General features: G+C 47.3%; 1 protein-coding gene across 2 annotated transcripts in view; it reads right to left on the minus strand.

Annotated features, from left to right (window-relative positions):
* Positions 1-24,076, minus strand: part of YPEL2 (yippee like 2) — a 75,813-nt gene that overhangs the window by 30,290 nt on the left and 21,447 nt on the right. For both annotated transcript variants that reach the window (XM_055131646.1, XM_004608620.2), the window contains one exon: positions 16,549-16,862. In XM_055131646.1, the coding sequence (XP_054987621.1) occupies positions 16,549-16,665 (117 nt within the window). In that variant the 5' untranslated portion in view covers positions 16,666-16,862. The remainder of the gene's footprint in view (positions 1-16,548; positions 16,863-24,076) is intronic.

Here is a 24,076-nt window from a genome sequence, read left to right on the forward strand (position 1 = left end):
CACACTTGAACCTACAGAATCTCCAGGTGGGTTTTTTACCTCTTTACTAAGTTATTGTCACAAACTATTGATTTGGGAAGCCCTGCCCAAGAATCCCTACTTTCTCCACCCTAGTTTCTACAGTTCTTAGGCAGGCCCTAAAATATATCAAATGAACAGAAGCTGCTTCTCCCTCTGCAATTCTCCCCGTCCTGAACCTCACGGCTGCACGGAAAGCAAGTGGAATTATGCAACTTGGTTCTCTCTTATACTAACTCATAAACGTGGGGTTGCAATTGCCAGTTTGTGATGACTAAGGAGACTTTGAGCCAGGAGGGCCAGGCAAGAGGGAGTACTGGCCCAGCAGACCAGGGAAGCAGGCCCCAAGGAACTTCGAAGGCCCTCTTGTCAGAGTGCTGCGTGCTTTAGTGTTTGCTAATGATTTATCTGGTTGCTGTTTAGCTGAAGGTATCACCAGGGAAGGACTGGGCCAGGTTACTAATTACAGTCACTGGCTTAATTATTGGTGCTTGTTAACTTTACATGCTATCAACATCAACATCCCCTCATCACACAAGGCTCATGGATGTCATTCACAGAAGCTGGAGAAGTTGGTTTTCCAGAGTGCTTTCCTCTGAGCAGTTTCCCACAGACCTGGGCCGAAATGTCTTGGCTGGTCCTTCGGAGCCTGACTGGATCCATCCCTGCTGATCTCCCGCTTTCCCTCTCAAAAGGCCTCTCCAGGTCCTAACTGCTGCGTTCTGGGTTGGAGCTTGTGTACAATGTCTCTCTGCCGCTCTTCAGAACAGACGCCCCTTTCTTGTTCACTCATCCTGTCCTTTGCCCTCTGGCTGCATGAGAAGCACCTCTTCAAAGTCTGTGTTTCACTGTATTCTCCAAACATTCCAATGAAAAAGGAGTGTGCCTGTCTGTGTCCCCTACTGGGTTAGAAACAACTGAAAGCCAAGAGTTATGTTCTCTCCAGTTCTCCAGTTTTTCTACCATGGTAGTGTGTGAGGTGCAGTGACTTCCCCAATGCCACACTGAACCGAGAGCAGCCGAGCAAAGGTCTAGAACAAAAGGGTGCTTCACCCCTAAGAGTTTTTAAATAGTGCCCCTGACAGGTCGTCAACGGGCTCAATTCCAAGCTGTTTCCTATTAGGGTGATAAGATTTGGAAATTCTGCTCACTGCCTGGCCTGGTACCATGTCAGTGGCTGAGGGTGCCGATACCAGGGTGTCCATTAGACCTTGCCAGTGAGGACAGGGTGTCCTTTTCTCCACGATCTGTAGCAAAGAGTGCCTCTCTGCCAATCTGGGATTCCTCCTGGAATCACATAAATCCGTTTCTCCTGCAACCCATTTTACAACCGACATTGACATCCTGCCAATACTGAAGGGCAAAGTGGGCTTCTCCCCCTCTTCTGTAAATAAAGCTTTACAGAAGCACAGCCTGTGGCTACAGAATTGGTCACTGAGATCTCTGGGTCAGAAAAGCCTGAAAAAATACTAAGCGGTCTGTACAGAACAAGTTCCGCAGACCCCTGATCTAGCCCCAATGGACAGGGATAAAGACTTGCAACAGCCCCTCCCTTCCAAGGAGCAGTAACCCTTACCCTGAGAGTTGGTAGATCTGCAATTGCTGGTTCTCTTTAGCAGGAGTTCTGGGCCTGGGATCTGGGAGATTTTGCCTGGCAGAGGCATACGGAAGCCTGAAGCTAACACATGGCCTGGGCTATGTTTGAATAAACAGACAAATAAAGGCATGGGAAGCCAGCCAGGCGGTGCCCTCCTGTTTCAAGGTGACCAGCCACACAGGTGCCTGGCAGCAGCCTGCTGACCTAGATTGTCAGACTTTATCTTATCAGCTTTCCTTCTTCCTCTTGCACTGACCAGGCACTAACCCCAACAGCAGACGGGCCTGTTTTTATAAGGAAGACAGACTGGGAGGAGCTCTCCTCTCCCAGAGAAACTTAGTGGTGTTGTTTTTTTTTCCCCCTTTCTGCTGAGGGGAGGATCAAGAAATATGGGAATTTGGGGCTTCACATAGTTCCAAGAAGTATGATTTCTCTTTTCTTGCTTTCTTGGGTGTTCTGGGTACTGGTCTACATTGAAACTGAGGACACCCCACAGCCTTCCCTGCTTCCTGGAGTATTTGCATGGAAGGTGCCTATGGGTGGTGCACAGCTGGGGCTGATTTGAGCAAAGAGGCCACCCTGTACTAGTGAGAGGTGCAGGACCAGCATGGACACCTCCAAGGTGCCAGAACAGGGGGGGGTCTCACTTGCTGGCTTCCTTGGGTTGCAAGCATGCAGCTCAGTTTTGCTAGGCTTAGCACTGCAGGGGAGGGTGGGGAGGATGGGGCAGTTGGGAAAGCTTCCTGCATTGGGACATCTCATGAAATCCAGGTACACTGGGTGGAAAGCAATGTGAGAATACTGGTATCTCCAAAGCCCAGGCAATCCCCATGGCAGGCTCGAGATGGATGTCCCAATTTCTGCCATCACTGGCTGTTCCTGCAGACAACGGGCTCTCCAGGTCCCTTAGGGAACCGGGGACAAGTCTGGTGAGGGGAGGGCACACCCGTTTGCCATCGTATCCCAAATATCTAACATGTCAGAGGCTCACTAAATGTAGGACAAATGACAGCACTTAGGGCAGGAGGTGTCACTCTTGGTTCTTTGTTTTGGGACCACACTCGGCAGTGCTCAGGGGTTATTCCAGGCTCTACACCGAGGAATCACTCCTGGCAGTGCTCAGGGGACTATATGGGATGCTAGGGATCAAACTCGGGTCAGCTGCATGCAAGGCAAGTGCCCTACCCGCTGTACTATGGCTCAGGCCCCTAAGGTGTTGCTCTTGGATCTGCTGTTTTGAAGGGCATTCTTCAGTTCCCCTCGCTCTGCTGGAAAGCTGAGAGTCTAGAAAAATATATATGGGAGCAGGGAGGGAGAAGTTCCTGGGTGCCCAAAGGGAACCTTTGGGTGATCCTAAATTGTCCTTGGAGGAGGGGGGCGAGGGGAAGCAGAGAGCCAGCACCACCTGCCGTGCCTTCTGATGTCACTGAGGTCTGGCGGGGAGGGAGGCTGCGAGAGATGAGATGATGATGATGTTGTTTTTAGCAGCAGCTGGCGGAGCCATCTCCTCCTCTCTCCCCCTCCTCCCTGAGTCATTGTCCAGTCATCAGCTACAAGCCAGGGAGGGTGGGACAGCAGGGAGCTAACACTCTCCCAGAAGAGGCAGCCTTGACCCAAGAGATCCAGGTCACAAGGTCAAACCTCCTGTTCAAGAGCTACAGAATCAAAGGTATCAGCAATTCTTCTTGGGCTAGGCTTTTCTATTTATTCTCATGGTGGTGCTCAGAACCTCAACATGCCGTGAAGTAGGTGCTCAATCTCTGAACAACCTCCCTGAACACACACCCCCCCCCCGCCCCCGCACTGGAGGAAAAGGCTCCTTCAGAGGAATCTCACACCCCTCCTCCCCCATATACAAGAAGCATCATCACAGGATGAGTCAAGCCAACAGGTCATTCCCAGCACTGTGGCCACCAACGGCTAGAGGGAGACTGTCTTGCAGTTGCTTGTGGCTGTCTTCACATGACTGTGAGGTTTGTCACTAGCAAAAGTATGGGTCTGAGGGGCTGGAGTGATAGCACAGCAGGTAGGGCATTTGCCTTGCACACGGTCGACCTGGGTTCAAATCCCAGCATCCCATATGGTCCCCTGAGCACCACCAGGGGTGATTCTTGAGTGCATGAGCCAGTAGTGACCCCTGTGCATTGCTGGGTGTGACCCAAAAAGAAAAAAAAAAGTATGGGTCTGAGACAGAAATCACCACTTCATAGGCCAACAAAGAAATGGTAGATTTTCCCACCAAAATCCCAAGAGGCCTCACAGCTAAATGCAGGTAAGGCCACCTGGGAGCCAGAGCTGTTTGTTTAATTGCCTTCAGAGATCTGCCAGTCCCCTTGGAATTACAGGGAACAAAAGAAGAGACTCAATGATCATTAAGGCCTCAGAAGGTCACTGAAGACGACTCTATAGTTAAAGAGCAATCACTCAGACCCAAGAAAAGAAGCAAGCTCATGAAGCAGGCCTGTTAGGGGTGCCAGGAAATGGATCATTCATAAATAACAACTAATGTTTATTGAGTATCTACCACTTACCTTCTTTTATATTGATGATATCACTTATTTCCACAGAAACCAAATGTCATTGTGGGGCGGGGCAGTGGGACACGGACATAGCTGGCTCTGTGTTCAGGGGTTCCATTGGCAGAGCTCTGGAGACCACATGGCACCAGGAATCAAACTCAGACCCAATGCAGACAAAGCATGCACTCAGCCCACTGTCTGGCCCAGTACTCCCCATCTTTCTTAGTAAAGTGTAAAAACACACGGGGCTGAAGAGACACTGAGGAGCAACTATTAAGCGAAGAGGCCAGTGTGTGAAGGCAGGTGCCTTGACCCAGAGATGCTGTACTTAACCTCTGAGCAGTGCTGCCTTCTATCTGCTCTGGCTATATCCAAAAATTCTGATTTTAACTCTACCTCCTCTTGAGGTGGAAGAAACCTTTAATGACCATCTAATCTAATGCCTCCTTTAGGTGGATGAGGAAAACCAAAGAACCACAGGAAAGTCTTGTCTAAGGTCTGACAGCATGATTTATTCTCATACTTCTGACTGCCAGCCCCCCATCCCCACCCCTGCCCTTCACTCCCTGTCCCCCACTGGGCTGCCTGCTGCCTCCAGCGTTAGCAAGTACCCAACAAATAGGTACAAGGCAGAGAGACAGAAAGGAGAGAGGAGGTGGTTAAGTACAAAGTCAAGAGGGGCTAAGTTTCTCTGGACCTTGATTTTCTAAATTGTAAAATGAGGAACTGAACTAGAAAACCCAGGTGCAAAGGTCCCTTCCAGTTCTAACATAGAGCCTGGGATATCAGGTCATTTAGAATATTGTTATAAAATAAGCCAATTACATATAAAATTGTGCAAGCCACTGCAATTACAGAGCATATGATAAGACAGTATTAATTGTCAAAAAAGCAACCAAGAAGTGAATTCTACAGATAACCAAAGGAAGGCAAGAATCCACTTTAAAATTTTTCAAAAAAACACTGGTCTACAAGACTGGGTAGAAATTAAATAGAAAAAGACTTTCCAGGCAAGAGAAAGGAAGACAGGACAGGATTTACCATGAACATTACTGAGAAATGCTAGAAAAAAGTCTAAGGCTGCAGCAGATGCTACAGATAGATCTCTAGGATTGAGTGCAAACTTTGTTTGAAGCCTAGGATTTGATGAGAGGAGAACTGAGAGGAGGAAGAGAAGAGAACCAAAAAGAGTTTCCCAGGTAACTGCTCTCAAGCCATGGCAATGAAAAGAGCATAACCCAACAGCTCTTAAAATGACTGATACCCCAAGCCCTGCGTGCTGAAACAGTCCAAGGTGTGACAGTAGTCCTGGGTAGACAATTCAAGGACAGAGAGGTTCGGTGAGGGCACACGAGTTTAGTGGGTACACTCAACTGGGCTTCCCTGGTTTACTTAAGCAAAGACAATTGTCAAAGATGTGTAGCAAGGCAAGCACCCATCGCTCCAGCTCTTATCCTGTGTTTTTATGGCACCAATACAACCTCATCTGTAACATTCTTCTGCCCTCCATGGCCTAATATTTCCATGAATCCCAAGACCATGAGCACTTATCGTACTGACTTCACCTCCCAATCCCTGGAGCCTAGGCTAGAGCCAGACACATGGCTCAGCTCAGCATTATTTTTTCTATTTCAAAACATCATTGGGCATCATTGCAGACTGAGTCAGCCCCCAAGTAAAGAGCCAAATGAGCCAGGTGCTGCTTTCCCATTTCAGAGACTGAAACACAGAGAGACCCTGTCTACACCTACTTATTAAAGAACAGAGAAAACACCCTGGTGAAAAATTTCTTTTGAGGACCAGAGAGACAGTACAATGTGCAGGGCACTTGCCTTGCATGTGGCTGATCTGAATCCAATCCCCGGTGTCCCATATGGTCCCCTGAACTTGCCAGGGGTGATTTCTAAGTGGAGAGCAAGGAGTAACCCCTGAGCACTGCCAGGTGTGTCCCCAAACAAACAAAATAAGTAAATAATTGGGGCCTGAGAGAACTTAATGAGCTAAGAGCAGGCTTTGAACGCAGGAGGCCCAGGCCTACCGCCTGCCCCTGGAAGGTCACCAAAGGCACAGACTCAGCCCAAATACTGGTGAGTGTGGCGAAAAAATGCCAAAACTTTTTCTTTAGATTTTTGACTTAGAAACACCCTAACTGAATCACAAGACATAATGCACCAACCAATCTCAGGACCAGAACATTACAACATTTGCAACATTACAACCATGGTCAATTTTCAGGGCCTGCCTCATAGCCTCAAGCCAAATTTCCTTTTGGCATTTAAAACAACCACATAGGGAGGATCACACCTGAGCAGATTTTGTGCTCTGGCTGCCTACACTGTGTGGGGGGAGAGAAAGCCACAAGTGATTCACCAGACAGTCCCTGGCAGCTACCTTGATTTAAAAAAGGAAAAAAAAAAAGTGGAACAATTCTATGTGCACCCACGTCATTATTTACACAGGGAGCAGGCATGACTAGGGGACAGGGCTGCCTCCCATCCAAAGAATGTGACTACCGAGCTCCTCCCCACATAGTAGTGACTATGAACGTTTCTAAACCTTAGAAGGCTAGTGCATACTGAACGGCCATTGTGCCCCACAGTCCCCCTGGATCACCAGGATGCATAGACCCTAGGACTTTCACTTCCAGTCTCTTCACACTTACACATCATGTCAATATTCTCCATCTCTGGGCCAAACGCCAGTCACTACTGGGTGTAAGTATTCAAAGAAGCACAAAACTGATAAGGGAGCAAGAGATGTGAAGTGGAGCAAGGAAAGCCTCTTTAACAAATGGTGCTGGCACAACTGGACAACCACATGCAAAAAAATGGGTTTAGACCTTGACCTGACACCATGCACAAAAGTCAGATCAAAATGGATTAAAGACCTCAACATTAGACCACAAACCATAAGGTACATTGAAGACAAGGTCGGCAAAACCCTCCACGATACTGAAGATAAAGGTATCTTCAAAGGTGACATGGAACTAAGCAATCTAGTAAAAACAGAGATCAACAAATGGGACTACATTAAACTAAAAAGCTTCTGCACCGCAAAAGATACAGTGACCAGAATACAAAGACTATCCACAGAATGGGAAAGGATATTTACACAATACCCATCAGATAAGGGGTTGATATCAATGGTATATAAAGCACTGGTTGAACTCTACAAGAAGAAAACATCCAACCCCATCAAAAAATGGGGCGAAGAAATGAACAGAAACTTTACCAAGGAAGAAATACGAATGGCCAAAAGGCACATGAAAAAGTGCTCTACATGACTAATCATCAGAGAGATGCAGATCAAAACAACCATGAGAGGGGCTGGAGTGATAGCACAGTGGGTAGGGCATTTGCCTTGCACGCGGCCAACCCGGGTTCGAATCCCAGCATCCCATATGGTCCCCTGAGCACCGCCAGGGGTAATTCCTGAGTGCAGAGCCAGGAGTAACCCCTGTGCATCGCCAGGTGTGACCCAAAAAGCAAAAAAAAAAAAAAAAAAAAAAAACCATGAGATACCACCTCACACCACATAGACTAGCATACATCCAAAAGAACAAAAGCAACCGCTGTTGGAGAGGATGTGGGGAGAAAGGGACCCTTTTCACTGCTGGTGGGAATGCCGACTGGTTCAGCCCTTCTGGAAAACAATTTGGACGATTCTCAAAAAATTAGATATTGAATTCCCATTTGACCCAGCAATATCACTGCTGGGAATATATCCCAGAGAGGCAAAAAAGTACAATCGAAACAACATCTGCACATGTATGTTCATCGCAGCACTGTTTACAATAGCCAGAATCTGGAAAAAACCCGAATGCCCCAGAACGGATGACTGGTTGAGGAAACTTTGGTACATCTATACAATGGAATACTATGCAGCTGTTAGAAAAAAGGAGGTCAAGAATTTTGTAGTTAAGTGGATGGGCATGAAAAGTTTCATGCTGAGTGAAATGAGTCAGAAAGAGAGAGACAGACATAGAAAGATTGCATTCATCTATGGTATATAGAATAACAGAGTGGGAGACTAACACCCAAGAACTGTAGAAATAAGTACCAGGAGGTTGACTCCATGGCTTCGAGGCTGGCCTCACGTTCTGGGGAAAGGGCAACTCAGAGAAGCGATCACCAACTATATTGTAGTGGAAGGCCATGTGGGGGAAGGGAGTTGCGGGCTGAATGAGGGCTAGAGACTGAGCACAGCGGCCACTCAACACCCTTATTGCGGGCCGTAGAAGCTAAATAGAGAGAGAGAACAGAAGGGAATGCCCTGCCACAGTGGCAGGGTGGGGTGGGGGGGAGATGGGATTGGGGAGGGTGGGAGGGACGCTGGGTTTACGGGTGGTGGAGAATGGGCACTGGTGAAGGGATGGGTTCCTGAACTTTGTATGAGGGAAGTATAAGCACAAAACTGTATAAATCTCTAACTGTACCCTCACGGTGATTCTCTAATTAAAAATAAATAAATTAAAAAAAAAAAAGAAGCACAAAACTGCCAGTAGAATAAAGTCCCAATTCCCATTCTTCTAACAAACTGGATTCACCCTCCTTTTTTAATCTGTTTTCATTCAATTCCTACATATCTAACTCAAAAGAATAGGCATTCCACCAAGCACTTTTTGGTTCACAATATTCTTTTTACTGATACCTCCTGAACCATTTCCACAAATTCGGGTTCTTGCTTCCAGGTACATCTCAATAACATGCTTAACAAGTATTCCTAGAACTTCAGTCTCTAGTCAGATGGATCAACAACCTCTCTGAGACCCTGAGGAAAACTGTGAAACCCTACACAAAACAGCCCCGATGTGTGTCTATCTTTAACAGCACTGGAGCCACAGATAGTTCAAAGAGCTGAGCTGAAGGCCCAGGTTCAATTGGTGGCAGAAGACAAAATTAAAAGCAAGCACAGCTGGAGCTGGAATGATAGCACTGCGGATAGGGCATTTGCCTTGCACACGGCCAACCTGGGTTCAAGTCCCAGCATCCCATACATCTTTCTCTCTCTCTTCTTCTATGTGCAAAAAGGGTTGAAGCCACTTAATTCAAAGACAAATATACAGAGAGAGAGCGAGAGAGAGAAAGAGAGAGAGAGACTCAATCACTTATATACTCACTGAAAATCTACCATGAGCTTTTTTGGGAGGCACAGACAAAAAGATAACATGAAAATCAAGTGGTTCACAGGGTAACAGCAAATAAAGTATTATTTTACTGTGATAACTGCCTTTAAAAAACACGTGGTTAAGTATACGTGTTAAGAAGGATGACTTATGAACTTATTATCTACCTCAACTAGAATCAAAGTTCTAGTTTTGTCTTAGTTTTTTTCTAATTTTATCATTTTATCTTAGGATAAAATGTTTAAGGGTAGTATAAAAACATCTGCATAGGATGCTATATGCCATGCCCAGACAGTACACATTTAGCATCTGTGCAATGGTCAAATGGAGTCAATGAGACAAAAGAACTAGTAGAGACTCACTCTATTACCATAATCCAAAGACCAGAGGCCTCTGCACTCCAGTGATTCCATCTTGAAACAACACTGCTATACAAATTATCTCCTCCTTATTTATGTTTTGCTAATCTGACCTCTAATTAATTCAATCTACTCCTTTCAGAAGAAAATGCTAAGTGACAGATTTTATAGGTTCCATGAGGTTTTTTTTTCCCCTCAAGAAACCTGTGATCTAATCACATCTCTTGGTCCAGAGATCTCCTGTGTAGAGGGGGTTCACCTGACACCCTTCCTGGGTGGTCAGCAAAGAGCTTTTTGGCACCACCCCTGAACCAATGCTTCATTAGAAGATGGGGCATTCAAAGGTCAAATAGTTGAAGAAAAGAAACAAAGAATTCCAGAGGCTAAGTATGTGATTTTCTTTACAAAAGTGAAATTGACTGATTGTTTTGAAACTGTATTTACTGGGTTATAGACTCTTTGGTAATTTATCACTTCTGTTTCTCAGAAATTTTCAGTATGAAAATCAGGCTGGGTATAGGGCCCAGAGGTAAAGTACAAAGCCTTGCATGCTTGAGGCCAAGTTTGACTCCCTGATCCCACCACCCTCCAACCAAAAAAATAAAGGAGAGAGAAAAGAAGGAAAACTCAAAACCTCAAAGTGGGACCAGAATAATAGTGCAAAGGGTAGGGCATTTCTTTACCTTGCATGAAGCTGACCCTGGCATCCCACAGGGTCCTCTGAACACCGCCAGGAGTAATTCCTGAGTACAGCCAGGAGAAACCCCTGGGCACCACCACATGTGAGCACCCCCCGCCCCCGCCACACCAAAAAGAAAAAATCCTCGAAGTAGGCCTGAGAGCGAGCTCAGGGATCAGGGGCACATACCTTGCATGTGCAAGGACCCAACTATGACCCCTGCAATTGAACTGTCCCCAAGCATCACCCAAGTGAGTGAACCCCGAGCACCAGAGTGCTGAGCATTGAACCATCTGGTACAGCTGGCTGAGTGTTGGCACAAGTGGCTCCCCAACCACCACTGAGGAGCACCCCCCAACTATAAACAATTTTTTAAAGAAGAAACACACATATTCAACAATGTTTCTCAAACCCTGGAAAAGAAGCACCTACTGCAACATGGTTAGTACGGTGTGAGGTTCTTTAAAGCACTAGCCTCACTCTGGTGAGGAGCCAGAGTCCACTGTTTTAGGGGAAAATTGTTTACTTTTAATGATATAGGCACTGAATTTTTTTCCTCTGTATAGAATATAGTACTAATAGTATAAAGATATAAAATACTATTTACTTTATTTTTGTTTTTGTTTTATTTATGGGCCCCACCCAGCAATGCTCAGGAGTTACTCCTAGATCATGCACTCAGGAATTACTCCTGGCAGTGCTCAGGGAACCATATGGGATGCCAGGGATCAAACTCAGGTCAGCGACATGCAAGGTAAATGCCCTACCCGCTGTACTATTGCTCTAGGCCCTAGATGCTAATTTTCAAAAAAATTGTTCCCACCTGTCTCAGACATCCATTCTCTGGCTCCTACAATCCCCTTTCTGACAAGGACCCAACATGCTAGAACAGTGTCCCTCAAATTCTTCCTGAGCCCCCACTCGTGATCTTCTTTCCTTCCTGTGCTCCTCCTATTCTACCAGTAGGCCCTCTATTCACATGGACCCCATATATGGAAAAGTTCATCTGTGGCCCCGCTGAAAAACACTTTGCTTGCAACCTGTGCCTTAAGATAGAATGAAGCACTATCCCCGCAAAATGGCTTCCTATCAGCTTAACCCAATTTACTCTACCTAAATAACCTGCTCCATAGTGTCAAAAGGCTGGCAAGAAGGAAGGAAGGATAGGAAGACTCTAAGTATATTTCTGGAGACAAGCTTTGTGAAGATCCCAGCTTTCACAATCCACTAAAACGAGCATTTAGATTGCTCTCATTTGGGGCAACTAACAGTTCCAGTTACAACTATTATTTTATAACCACAGTATATTTTTATACTGGCACTTACATCATTAAGAAACAACTGCATGAGCAATTCCTTGTACCAACCCAAAATACTTCTGCATGCAAACACCCCAGCATTTAGACCACAACACCCCCTGAGAAAGAACCTGCAGGATGCCTCAGCACATTCCCTAGATAGTTCTCTCATCAATTCAAAAGGCATCCCAGCCCTGCCACCGTACTACAGAGCAAATGCTGCATCCCTTTCTGTAATCACATGCGACTTGCTGTGGTCTGTCCCGCTGCTTTTGCTCTTATATCCAACTCACAGGCTTCAGGTTCTCAATTGTAACTATGCTGGCCAAACCAAATTTTCTTGATATCAGGCAATAACAATTCCTTCCTCTCCACCCCCCTCCTTATTCCTCCCCTCCTTTCTCTTCTTTTTCTTTCTAGATAACAAGGCCAAGACAAGCAATGGGGTTTCTTTATATGTACCTAGAGCTCTGAGACTTCAAACTACCCACATAGCCACGATCCTATCCAGCCTGATAACAGCCCCATGAGGGAAACCTACTGCTGTCATAGCCCCTCTCAAGGAAGGTGCAGCTCACTTCATAAAATGAGGGGCACCGGGGGGAGGCCACTGTAGTAGCCACAAGCCACCAGACGCCAGCTACAAAGCTGATCTTGCTCACCGTATTAGGAATTGAGACTCAGAGGTTGATTCCCGGCAGCTTAGACTGAAGCGAGAGCAAGCTGGGGAGGGGAAAAGGCCAGTGCAGGCTTTTTCACGCCACTGCATCAATCTAGATTCCAAGAGTATCAACTTCACGGCTCCACAGAGCCCTGTCCACACTGGAAAGAAAGCGGCCGAAGTCTCCACGCCACCCCCAGCCACATTCTACGAGATTTAGTTCTTTGGACCTTTGTGCTGCCTTCTCCATAATGAAGGCAGACTCACTTTTCTTCTTCTTTTTTTAACCAAACAACAGAATGTCAAGCTTCCAGATGAAAGGCTCTATTACAAGTACAAAGTATCATTTAATTACACTGCCGCTCCAGTTATCTGCTTCCCAGCTCCTAACTCCCACTGGGCGAATTCTGAAACCACATAGGAGATTATGTCAAGAAGGGAGAACAGGAGAAACATTCTCTCGCTGAACTTTCTTAAATGTAAGAGAGAAACAAAATGAAAAGAAAGGCTCATTTTACAAGGAGGGGGCTGGAGCAGTGATCTTTCCGTTAAGCAGACCTGCATAAGAATCTATAGATTATTTAACACCAGTCGGGGGTGGCCGCAGTGTGAAATAAAGGCATCTTTGTGTACTGCCAGCCACAGCTCACTCACTCTTTCCCCAGTCAAGCATTGAAGCCCAACTCTCTAAATCATCAAATTCTAATGCGCCCCATCTGTGCACGGGTGGTGGCCAATGAAACCGAAGCCTGTGCTGACTTTGGCAGAAGCTTGTGAATGAGTCTTTCTGCCCCTCAAAATAGGCAAGGAAGGACATAATGCCAACAAATGACTTTTTGCTCATCACTTATCTTCTCCCAAGTTCGATTTACCTGTGTCTCTAACCATGTACTTGAGCTCGTGACATGGATCAGGTTCTAAAGACACAGAGACATGAGGAAAAGGAGGTGTCAGAGCTCCCAAAGCAGCAAGCGCAGGCTCGCCCTTCAAGCCTCGAGCACGCGTCTCGCCTGCCTGTCTCCATGTTCCTTTGTTTGCCTAGTTCCACTCTGGGGAAGCGTGTGTCCTCTCTTAAACACATAATTTTCTCTTGCTCTCCCCTCACTTTTCTTTTTTCTTTTCTTTTTTTTTTTTTTTTTTTTTTTTTGCTTTTTGGGTCACACCCGGCGATGCACAGGGGTTACTCCTGGCCCTGCACTCAGGAATTACCCCTGGCGGTGCTCAGGGGACCATATGGGATGCTGGGAATCAAACCTGGGTCGGCTGCATGCAAGGCAAATGCCCTACCCGCTGTGCTATTGCTCCAGCCCCTCCCCTCACTTTTCTAAATAGGTTTCAATAAAAACTATCAGACTTCACCAAAAAAAAAAAAAGAAAAAAGAAATGAAGAAATGAAACGAAGTGAAGAAAAGGGGCTGCTCTTGGCTGAGGGCACCTCAGGGCTGCTGTCTCATATTCACAGAATGGTCCTTATTTCTGACTGACAGCAACACAAAGCAGTGAACTGGCAAGAGAAGAAACTCAAAAACTGGGCTCTGCCACGTCATCCAAGGTCCCATATATCAGGCCAGTGAACTCAGCCATCAACTTTGAGGACTGCAGAGATAGTGCAGAGTTGAAGAAGTTTCCCCTGTATGTGACAGAATCTAGTTCAGTTCCCCGTACCATTTGGAGTAACCCCAAAGCACAAGTAACCCCAAAGCACAAAGCTGGGAGTAGCCCCCAGCACTGCTGGGTGTGGCCCAAAACACTGACCAATCCATTCCTCAAAAAAAACACCAATTTTGAAGGCCACAAGCCACCTCTATAGATCTAATCTGTCCCTGGTACAAGGCCCGGCTCAAATACTATGTCTCCCAGGAGTCCTTTCTCAACATACTCAGAATAATTGTTTGAGACTCTGGCTTGTTCTTGGATAACATTTGAGCTTCTCCAACTGTATAAAATATGACTTCTTATCTACCTGAAAGGCTTTAGTGAGATAACATTTATAAAACGCCAAATAGCAGCTTTTCATACGTAGAAGGTGCAAAAACACATTTCACTGGCGACAATACTCAGTACTGACTCCTCATATTAAAATGATGTCTTGGCTTCCACATCCTCTGGAGGTTCCCAGAACTAGGACAGCTCATATTTTCCTTTCCAACCATGCCAGCCCCCTTCCAAAGCAGAGGCCTGACTGCTCTCTTCCTTCCCCCAATCAGCTCCCCTACATCTAACTTCTAGACTCAACAAGTTCCCAACATTTCGAGAGGAAATGAAGCAAGATGGACTTGTTAATAATGAAGAGCAATGAACAGGAACACAGAGAAAGGTAAGAGAGCCAGATGACAGAGTTCATATCTATGGTAACTCTAGGCCCTGAAACAAACCTGATGGGTTCAGAGCTCAGTCTTGCCTTGAGAAGCCCCTCTACCACACGTGTGGTTTTTAAGGCAGGGTTGGTAACTTCCAGGCAAATCAGTCATCTAGAACAGTCTAGAACTGTTGATCCTTTATCCCTCTTTGGCTGGGATTACCCAGCCAGAGGCAAGGAAAGTTGATGCCATCTTTCCTAGGAGTGTTTAGGAGACAAATGAGGAACACTAATTTTTTTCCTTTAAACTTTTTTTTCGAGGGAGAAGGAGGATGGCACACCTGGTGATGTGCAAGATCTGGCTCCACTCTCAGGGGTCCCTCCTGGTGGAGCTTGGGGAAGCCTATGGGATGCCAAGGATGGAAGCTGGATCAGCTGTGTGCAAGGCGAGAACCATACTCACAGGATTATCTCTCTGGCCCTTTTTCTTCAAACTTAGTCTGGGTTTGCATAACCAGAGAGATAATACTGGGTGGCAGAGAGGCATGGCTTTCATGCAACTGATCCCAGTTCAATCCCTAGCATGCAGGGGTCCCCCATGCATTGTTGGGTATAGCCATGGAGGCCTCTGATCACTACTGGGATGGCCTGGGTAAGTCCCAACATCATGGGGGTCACAGAAAGGCCTGTTGGGTCCCTGAGCACCACTCAGGATGTTCACTCACGTTCTCCGGGTGGGAACCTGGCATGGTCCTGACCCAGGTTCAAGCCCCTGCACACAAGAAGCTCAGGGTGTGGTCCTGAAGGCCCCCAACACCACAGGAGCAGAACAACGTTCTTGGGCCCAAACACTGAAGGACCCCAGGCTGATGCGATATTAGTGGGAATGTGCCACAGCCCCTGTGCGACCTCCCCACCCTCACCCCGACCTAAGCACCACTTGGACAGGTATGCCCCATCCCAACCCCAAAATGAAAGTTTTTTTTTTTTCTTAAAGTAGCATAAAGTCCAGGTCCTGAGGAAAGATGTTTACTAAAGAAGGGTCCCACAAAATGTCTTTTTTGTTGATTTTTGGTGCAAGGAACAGAAGCCAGAATCTCATACCTGCAGAGCATGTGCCTTCCCACTGAACTACATATCCTAGGCCTTGTCTTTCTTTCATGTAGGCTAGTCAAACCTGTTCCTCCTCCTTCTATGGTAAATTTAGGGCTATGAAGGGGGTAGCTCCCCTGAGAACAGGGCTTGAGGGGCTGCTTCTTAGGCTGCACTACTGGAACACCTTTTATTAATAATAACAGCCCCAGCTTTAGAATGCAGCTGCCAAGGCGCCTCAGGGACAACCAGGCTCCGTTCTTTCTTGTGATTATGATCAGCTGTCATGCCACTCTGGCTCTCGTAGAAGCCCGAAAGTTCCCACGGGCCAGCAGGCGAGCTCTCTACCAAGCGCCCTTCGCTCCATCCCAAAGGCCCATCTTAGTAACCAAACAATAATCTCCCACCCGTTCTCATAATCTTCCATCAAGCTCCATCCTAGTCTCTCTAAGAAGATTCCTCTCACCCCCAGTCCAGCCCCGCTAACTTTCGTAAAATTCATCGTCCAAGAATACACATGTGGAGACATGAACCAAGCACACTAAACACAAGGGTCCAATCCTGACCAGTGTGACGGCCTGGTTGAGGCCCTGGGTTTGATGCCAGCACTGAAAAAATAAAGGCTCCGATCACTCCTTGGTGTCTCTGCCTCTGTGGTTTGTGAGCAGCCAATCGGGCGGGGAGGACACAGACTTCCCCAAGCAACCATTAGGTAACCAAGTAACACTCTCGATCTCCAGATTAGTGGAGGGAGACAGCAAAACTCTTGGCCCTTCCTCGACAAAGGAGGGACTACACGTGGCCTCTTTGGGAGAACGTGTCAGCCTCCACAGCAGGTTAAGGTTGGGAGGCGCCCTCCCCCCCAGGTGCGGAGTGAGGCAAGGTCTGCAGGAACAGATACCTTAGAAATGAGTTCATCATGATTGGCCAAGTGGGCTCTGCAGTGAATGCAGCTGTAGGTTCTGTGGCAGGAGGGCAGATATGCCTGGAAAGTCTTGGATCTTGTCATCTTCACCATTGGTGCCGCTGACCGTGGAGCAAACTCCGGGGCGGCCCACGAGGCACTGCCACAGGATGGGTCGCACGGGAAACACCGGAAGACACAGGTAAAGGCCGTGATTTAGCAGGGGGTGAGTGTGGGGCAGGCTCCACACACTGACGATATCTTCAGAGGAAGGACCCTCAAACTGAGGTCGAGGGCTGGTTCTCAGCAGCCTGCAGTGCCAAGACAAGGGGAACATCATTAGTGGATGGAGCAGAGCTTCCAACAAGAAGGTGGCGGGGGGTTGGGGAGCAGCAGAGAGAGAGAAAGAAAAACAGACAGAAACAGAGAGACAGAGAGATAGAGACAGAGACAGAGAGCGAGCATGTACAGGTAAGGGGAATAATGACCCTTTCTGTTTCTCTACAAGAAACTTGTAGATATGCTCAATGAATGAGGAAAATGCACTAGAAATCACAATATTGGTACTTTTCAAAACTTGAAGGATCAGTCACAACCCAGGGCTCCACAGTTGCTTATGGAAGTCAACACTCAGCAAACTGGCAGATAATTATTCCCAGAGAGTTGCCAGGTGCGAAGGTGAGCTCTCTGCAGGCCCAGGAAGGAGAGTTCTCTCTCCTAAGCCAACCAACTGGAATGGCTTAAGGAAAAGAAGTTCAGTCTGCAGAGGCTCACTCCATCAGCAAGAACATCAACACTCCTCAGTCCCACAGGCAGCAAGACCTTCAACCCCGAAACTGCTACCTGCACAGCCAACAAGCCCTCTGCAAGTGATCACCAGGTGGACACCAAGGAACACCTCCCAGCAGGCAGTAGCACTCCTGGCTGGTTGGGACTTTTTTGGAGAATTCAGGGATGGCAGGCACCCTGCCCAGATGTCGGTGCTCTGCACAGTATTTGGGAGGGTTGTTATTGCTGTGGTTTTGATTTGGGGGGGCCAACCTGACTCAGTGCTTTGAGTCACTCCCAGAAATGCTCAAGGGCCCGCACAGTGCCGGAACAGAGCACGGGCCTGCTCATATGAAGCACATGCTCAGCCCACTGGGCAACTCCCAAGCCAAGGCTCGCTGGTTTGTGCTGCTGAGTGAATGAATGAAACCAATGGCAGAATCAGAATTATTGCCATCTAAAACTCCCAACAGTGGCAGAATTTACCTGAAATTCTCCTCAAGCCTCAGTCATTCCACAGGACCCAATATCTTTCTCCAAAGACACTGAGGAAGTGTGGTGACTCCCAGGGTAAGTCTCAGGGCTCAGAGCAAAACCCCAAGGTCCCAATCACCTACCTGAGGCTTCGGTCTCAGACTCATTCTAAGACTCCAGTGCCTGCCTAATCCCTGGGCTTCACTAATGGGGGTGGTGTTCCCACTTGCCTACCTCCTGGGAGAGATGGAGTGTTAATTAATGCCTGCATCATGCTTTGAAAATAAAATTATTTAGAGAGATGGGGGAGGAAGACAAACAAAATCAGTTCTTCTTGGATTCTATCTGGGATCCATCTGGATGTTTAGAGAAAAGTCTACAAATCCTAGTCCTCTTTTTCTGCTCACCCTCACTGGAACCAAACCTTCCAAAGAGAAACTGTCCTTATGTTGCTTATCCTTGCCATGACAGCAAATCCCAAAAGCTACTGGACTCCTGCTCTGTCTTCAGGAGTGGCCAACACCACAGGCCAGCATTTGACTCAAGAGCAAGTGGTTAACTACCCCGATCCTGCATGGCCCCATGCAGCCCTGAGCCAAAGAGCAACACTGTCTGGGAGACCAATCTCACAGGGAGGACCAACCGCAGGAGGGGCTCAAACCCCCGGGGCACGGGAACAATGGTTGCCCACCACCATTTTTGTTGGTGGTGGTTTTAGGGCCATACCCAGCAATGCTCAGGGGTTACTCCTGGTTCTGTACTCAGAAATAACTCCTGGAAGTGCTCAGGGACCATATGAGATACTGGGGATTGAACCTAGGTTGATCACATGTAAGGCCAAGACATGACCCGCTGTACTCTCTGGCTCCAGTCCACCACTATTTTTTTTATAGGGGCCACTCCTAGCCCAAGTGGAATCAAACTCAAGGTATTATAAATGCTAAACATATGCTCTTCCACCTAAACTATATTCCCAATCTTTACACATGCACCATACATAGCATTGCATGGTTCAGTCCCCAGCATTGCACGGTTCCCCAAGCACTATCAGGAATAACCTCCAACCACAGAGTTGGGAGCAATGAGTAACCACCACTGGGTGGCTAATACTAGTACTATTTTTTTAAACAAGATTTATTTTTTAAAGGTGTGAGATTGAGCCAAACTGAACAGCAAGGAAATCTATGCTGCGGAGGTGAGATTTCATTTCCCTAGCTTTGTTTGGGTTGCACCTGGCCCCAACAGGATGCTACAGAGGAAGATGTCTGGTGCCCAGGATTCCAACCCAGGAGCCCCTGTGCATACTCAGGGTGGAACAGGGGTGAGGAGAGAGGAGCGCATCCAGAGGGAAGCCCAGGGGACACCGAGACTGTCAGGTGTGGAAGTGTTCCAGGGGGTGGAAAGAACCAAATTCCACCTATGGAAGAACTACCTGAGCTTTCCAAACTCATTCCAATCTCACGGTGGACCGTACATTAGGAGGTGGTAGATCAGGGCAAGGAGGGATGGGCGGGGGAGTGAGCTAGAGGCTTGCTCCTTGCAAGCCACTTCTGCAGTCCGGGGGCTGCCCAATGGGGAGCACGCAGAGCACTGGCCCGTCCTTCTAATACAAACACAGAGGGGAGCAAAGGCAACAATAAGCCTTGGCTGCCAGTCTGGGTTTACAGAGCAGCCACAGAGTCTGTTTTCTTATACATGCAGACAGCTTCTAAATTACACACTTCCCCCAGAGTAAAATTATTTCTTCTCTCGCTTCTCTCCTGTAGGAAACCCAAAAGTTTGCAAGTAGGGGCCTGCGGTTAAACTCTGCTTCAAGTCTGAATTCCCGAACTTATTCGAAGCTACCTGAGTGAATAAGCAGTCATGGTGTGTGGTGCAGGGGAGTATATCCCATCGGGCCAAGGAGAGCATTCAAAGACAAAGCAAAGGGGGCTGGAGCGATAGCATAGTGGGTAGGGCGTTTCCCTTGCACATGGCCGACCTGAGTTCAATTCCCAGCATCCCATATCCCATATGGTCCCCTGAGCACCGCCAGGAGTAATTCCTGAGTGCATGAGCCAGGAGTAACCCCTGTGCACCGCCGGGTGTGACCCAAAAAGAAAAAAAAAAAGAAGACAAAGCAAAGACTTTGCATGCAGGATGATCCAGGTCTGATCCCAGCACCATACGGTGTCCCCCAGCTCCACCCCCAGCACTGCTGGAAGTGACCCAGAACAAAGCCAGGTGCATTCCCCAAAGCATCACTGAGTGTAGTCCAAAACCCTAAAAACACCCATATATACACACATTCTTAGCACACCGTAACATAATGACATTGGACAAAGTCTGGGCATAGACCTGCTCTGGAGAAGAGACACAGCACATGCTCAGAGCATGTGTGAGGCCCCACATGGCCCCTAAGTGATGTCAAGTGTGGCTTCATGCCCTTCCCCAGTACCACATCAGAGCTGCACCCCTACTACTGAGGTCGTCCTTACTGGAGCACCAACAGCCCTTATTACTGGGCAGGCTTCTCCCCTTAAAATGGAAACTAGGGGGCTGGAGCGATAGCATAGCAGGTAGGGCATTTGCCTTGCATGCGGCCGACCCGGGTTCGAATCCCAGCATCCCATATGGTCCCCTGAGCACCGCCAGGAGTAATTCCTGAGTGCAAAGCCAGGAGTAACCCCTGTGCACCGCCGGGTGTGACCCAAAAAGCAGAAAGAAAAAAAAAAAAGGAAACTAAAATAGAAGAATTTTTAAATTATCACTACAAGTAGTAGTATTAGGGTCCCACCAGGCAGAGCTCAGGACCACCAGGGCTAGGCATGTGCTCCTCACTTTGGCTCTATCTCTTGCCCTTAGATGGATTTTTATTATTTTGGCAGGTGGGGTAACACCCAGTGGTATTCAGAGGCTACCCTAGATCTGTGATCAGGGATCACTCCTAGCAGTGCTTGGGGATCATATGTGGTGCTGGAGATCAAGCCTGGGTTGGCTACATGCAAGGCAAGCAGCTTAAACCCTGTATTCTTCTTCTCCAGCCCCAAGACTGATTTTTTTAAAGAATGAAACTAATGATAGAGCCAAATTAATGTTCACAAAGTCAACAACAGTGAAATCAAGAGACCCAAACTTTAACAACTGAACTTAGAAAGGTGCCTGTGAGGAGGGCAGGCTGGAGGGGGTTGTAAGGGTGGGGTAATATGGAAGAGAACCTGGGAACATCTTTGAAGGGACATGAGTGGTGGAAAGAGTGCTGCAATATTATGTCTAAAACTTAGCTATGAATAACTTTATGAACCGCGGTGCTTTAACAAAAAAGAAACAGAATTTTTTAAAAGAATGAAATTAAGGTTGTAAAGCTGCAAAACTTATAACATTTTAATTGTTTCACTTTGATCCCTGTTAATGGAGTCACAGGCTCCATGGGACTTCCTGAGTTCATGGAATATATTGGAGTCCAAATTGATTCCCAGCAATTAAGTGAGCGTGATATTTGAAAGTCTCGGGGCACATGGACAAATTAAATACCACCTAAATGAAACAGTAATCCATCACAATGGAAATCAGAGGAAGATTTGCTACCATCCCCAGCTGACTCTGAATTAGCTGAGAAAAAAGAGATGTGAAACATTATAATTGAAAATAAAGACCCGGGCTATAGAAACGGCTCAAAAACACTGAAGCACAGGCCTTGCAGGAGGTTCAGGTTTGATTCCCAGCAACACAAGATCCTCAGTATTCCTGGGAGCAGCCACCTGAGCACTGAGCTGAGAGTACTCCTAGATCACTTCCACCCAAGGAGATCTTAGGTATACCACTGATGTCGGTTTTTCTTGGAGTTTTTTTCTTTTTTAAATTAATTCACCATGAATTAAAGTTACTAATGATTTTGGGGGGAAGGAGAGTTGGCACACCTGGCATTGCTCAGGGATCACTCCTGGCATGGTGCAGGGGATCATATGGGGTGCTGGGACCAAACCTGGGTCATCCACCTGCAAAGCAAGCGCCCTACCCCCTGTGCTATCTCTCCAGACCACACATACATTTTGACAGTCAAATGATGCACACACCAAGCCTGGCTAAGCTATCTGACAGATCAATTTCACCAGCTGTGGCTCAGAAAAGAATCTTTTCAGTAGCCCCAGGATGAAAGTGTAGGACCTATAAGCTCTGCAGGTAACCATAAAGGAACTCAATAATGACAGAAGTCAGAAGAACAGACAGAAAGCCTCAGTGTATGGGTGTCCGGCTCACTTAGGGCAGGGAAACCTGCATTCTGTGTGTTGTCTCTGGGGGTGTTGTAGAGGAGAGCATGCAGAGGCAAACCTAGAAAAGGTGGGCTCGGGAATCACAATCCACTTCTACTCCTTTCTTTTTGGGGGGACTGGGGGTATTGTTTCTGGGGGAGGCTTATATTGGGGTTTGGGGCCATACTCAGTGGTATTCAGGGATTAACTCCTGGCAGCCGCAGGGGACCATTAGGGTTGCCAGGGATTGAACATGGGTCAGCCACGTGCAAGGCAAGCACCCTAATCACTGTACTATCTCTCTGGCCCCTCTACTCCTTTCTAACTGACCACTGGCAACTGTTCAACCACTAATTCTCCACTTCCAACTCTAATGCTTCTAAGGCATATGTGAGAATGAAGGGAGATGATATAAACACATACAGTGCTGGCACACACCCAAAAGGATAGCAATCATTTCAAAGGTGGATTTTATTTTTTCTTTTAATAAAAGGAATGGAGCTGCTGCTTCAAAAGAAAATAAAGGAGTCATGAGAGTTCAGAGGTATAAGATTTGTGACAGTAGAAGATGGTGCAGTAAAGGCTCTCTCCAATCCCAGCACTTATCCTCAAGGCAAGAGGACATGCAGGTGACACTGGGGGAACTGCACGGTGGTGAGGTGGTTTCCCCACACCAGGCTCCTATGGTTCCAAAGCACCCTCCAAGTGCTCTCACAGCTTCACATGCCTCCTCCCTGCTCCAACCCACCTCTGGATTTTGGGCAGAGTTTCTATTTAAAAAGTAGGCATAGAGGCCAGAGAGATAGTACAATGGGTGTGGCACTTCTCTTGCATGCAGACATGCCAGGTTCCAGCCACTGCGCTCTCCAGGCCCCTCAAGAGAGATCCTTAAGTATAGAGTCAGGAGTAAGCCCTGAGCACAGCCAGGTGTGTCCCAAGTAAACAAAAATGAAAAAAGCAGATCAAGCAGTCACCCTCACAGCATTCAGAAAGGCAACTCCAGCACTGGGTTTTAGAAGATGGGTCCAGGAACCAGGTTTCTGGGTTTCAAGTTCCAATTCTAACATTACCTGTGAACAGGTAACTGCACCTCTCTGGGCCTCACTTTCCTCATCGGAAACAGGACTAATAGTATCTACCTCAGAGGGCTCCTGTGGACACTAAGTTAATACCTACAGGACATCTTGTACATGTGTCTGGAATGAAACAAACCATAAGTTCTAAGTACATGTTACGGCTAATCACCATCTATCACTGATACCCATGAATGGTTCATCTCTCTACACTCTGCTACTGCTATGCTCCATTTATTGAAATGACATTTAAGGGTCTACCATAAAGCTGGTCTGGCAACCAAACTCTATTCTCTCCCCCGAGTGTGCCACATCGGCATTTTTATTTTGTTACTGTTTTGGGGCCATACCCAGCAATGCTCAGGGGTTACTTCTGGTTCATGAATTACCACTGGCAGTGCTCAGGGGACCATATGGGGTGCCAGGGATTGAACCCAGGTCAGCCATGTGCAAGGCAAGTTACCTGCCTGTTGTACTAAGTTTTCGGCTCCACACCAGCATTAGTTTCGCCCTTCCCAGTTTTGCTATAGCACTATGATCCCTTGCCAGCACCTTGTCTCTGAAAATTTAGTTCAAATATCAGCCTTGGTTCACTGGCAACTGTTGTGTGCCCCTCTAGTTTCAGCTTTACCCTGCCGATTGGAAATTATCCTTTTCCGTACCCTCAGAGCCCTCTTGCAAAGGTAAGCTACAGGAGTAGGGATCACACTTTAGTCATTGTGCACCTCCAGCAGCTGCAGCATGAGGCACACAGGGTGACCACTGCTGGCCAGATTTCCTCTGCTGCTCTCTTGACTGCTAACTAGACCAGTGTAACACCCCTCCCCGCCCCCCCCCCCCCCCGGGGCTAACAAGCAAGACAGAGGCCCTTCCTTTATCCTCCAAGCAACAGTGAGCAAGGAGTGACTCCCAGTCCCCACATCTTCTGAAACCCTCTTCTCAAGAATGTAAGGCTGGAGTATATTTTTTTAACTGGGT

The sequence above is a fragment of the Sorex araneus genome, chromosome 3 (assembly GCF_027595985.1).
Source record: "Sorex araneus isolate mSorAra2 chromosome 3, mSorAra2.pri, whole genome shotgun sequence".
In the NCBI taxonomy this organism is placed as follows: Eukaryota; Metazoa; Chordata; class Mammalia; order Eulipotyphla; family Soricidae; genus Sorex; species Sorex araneus.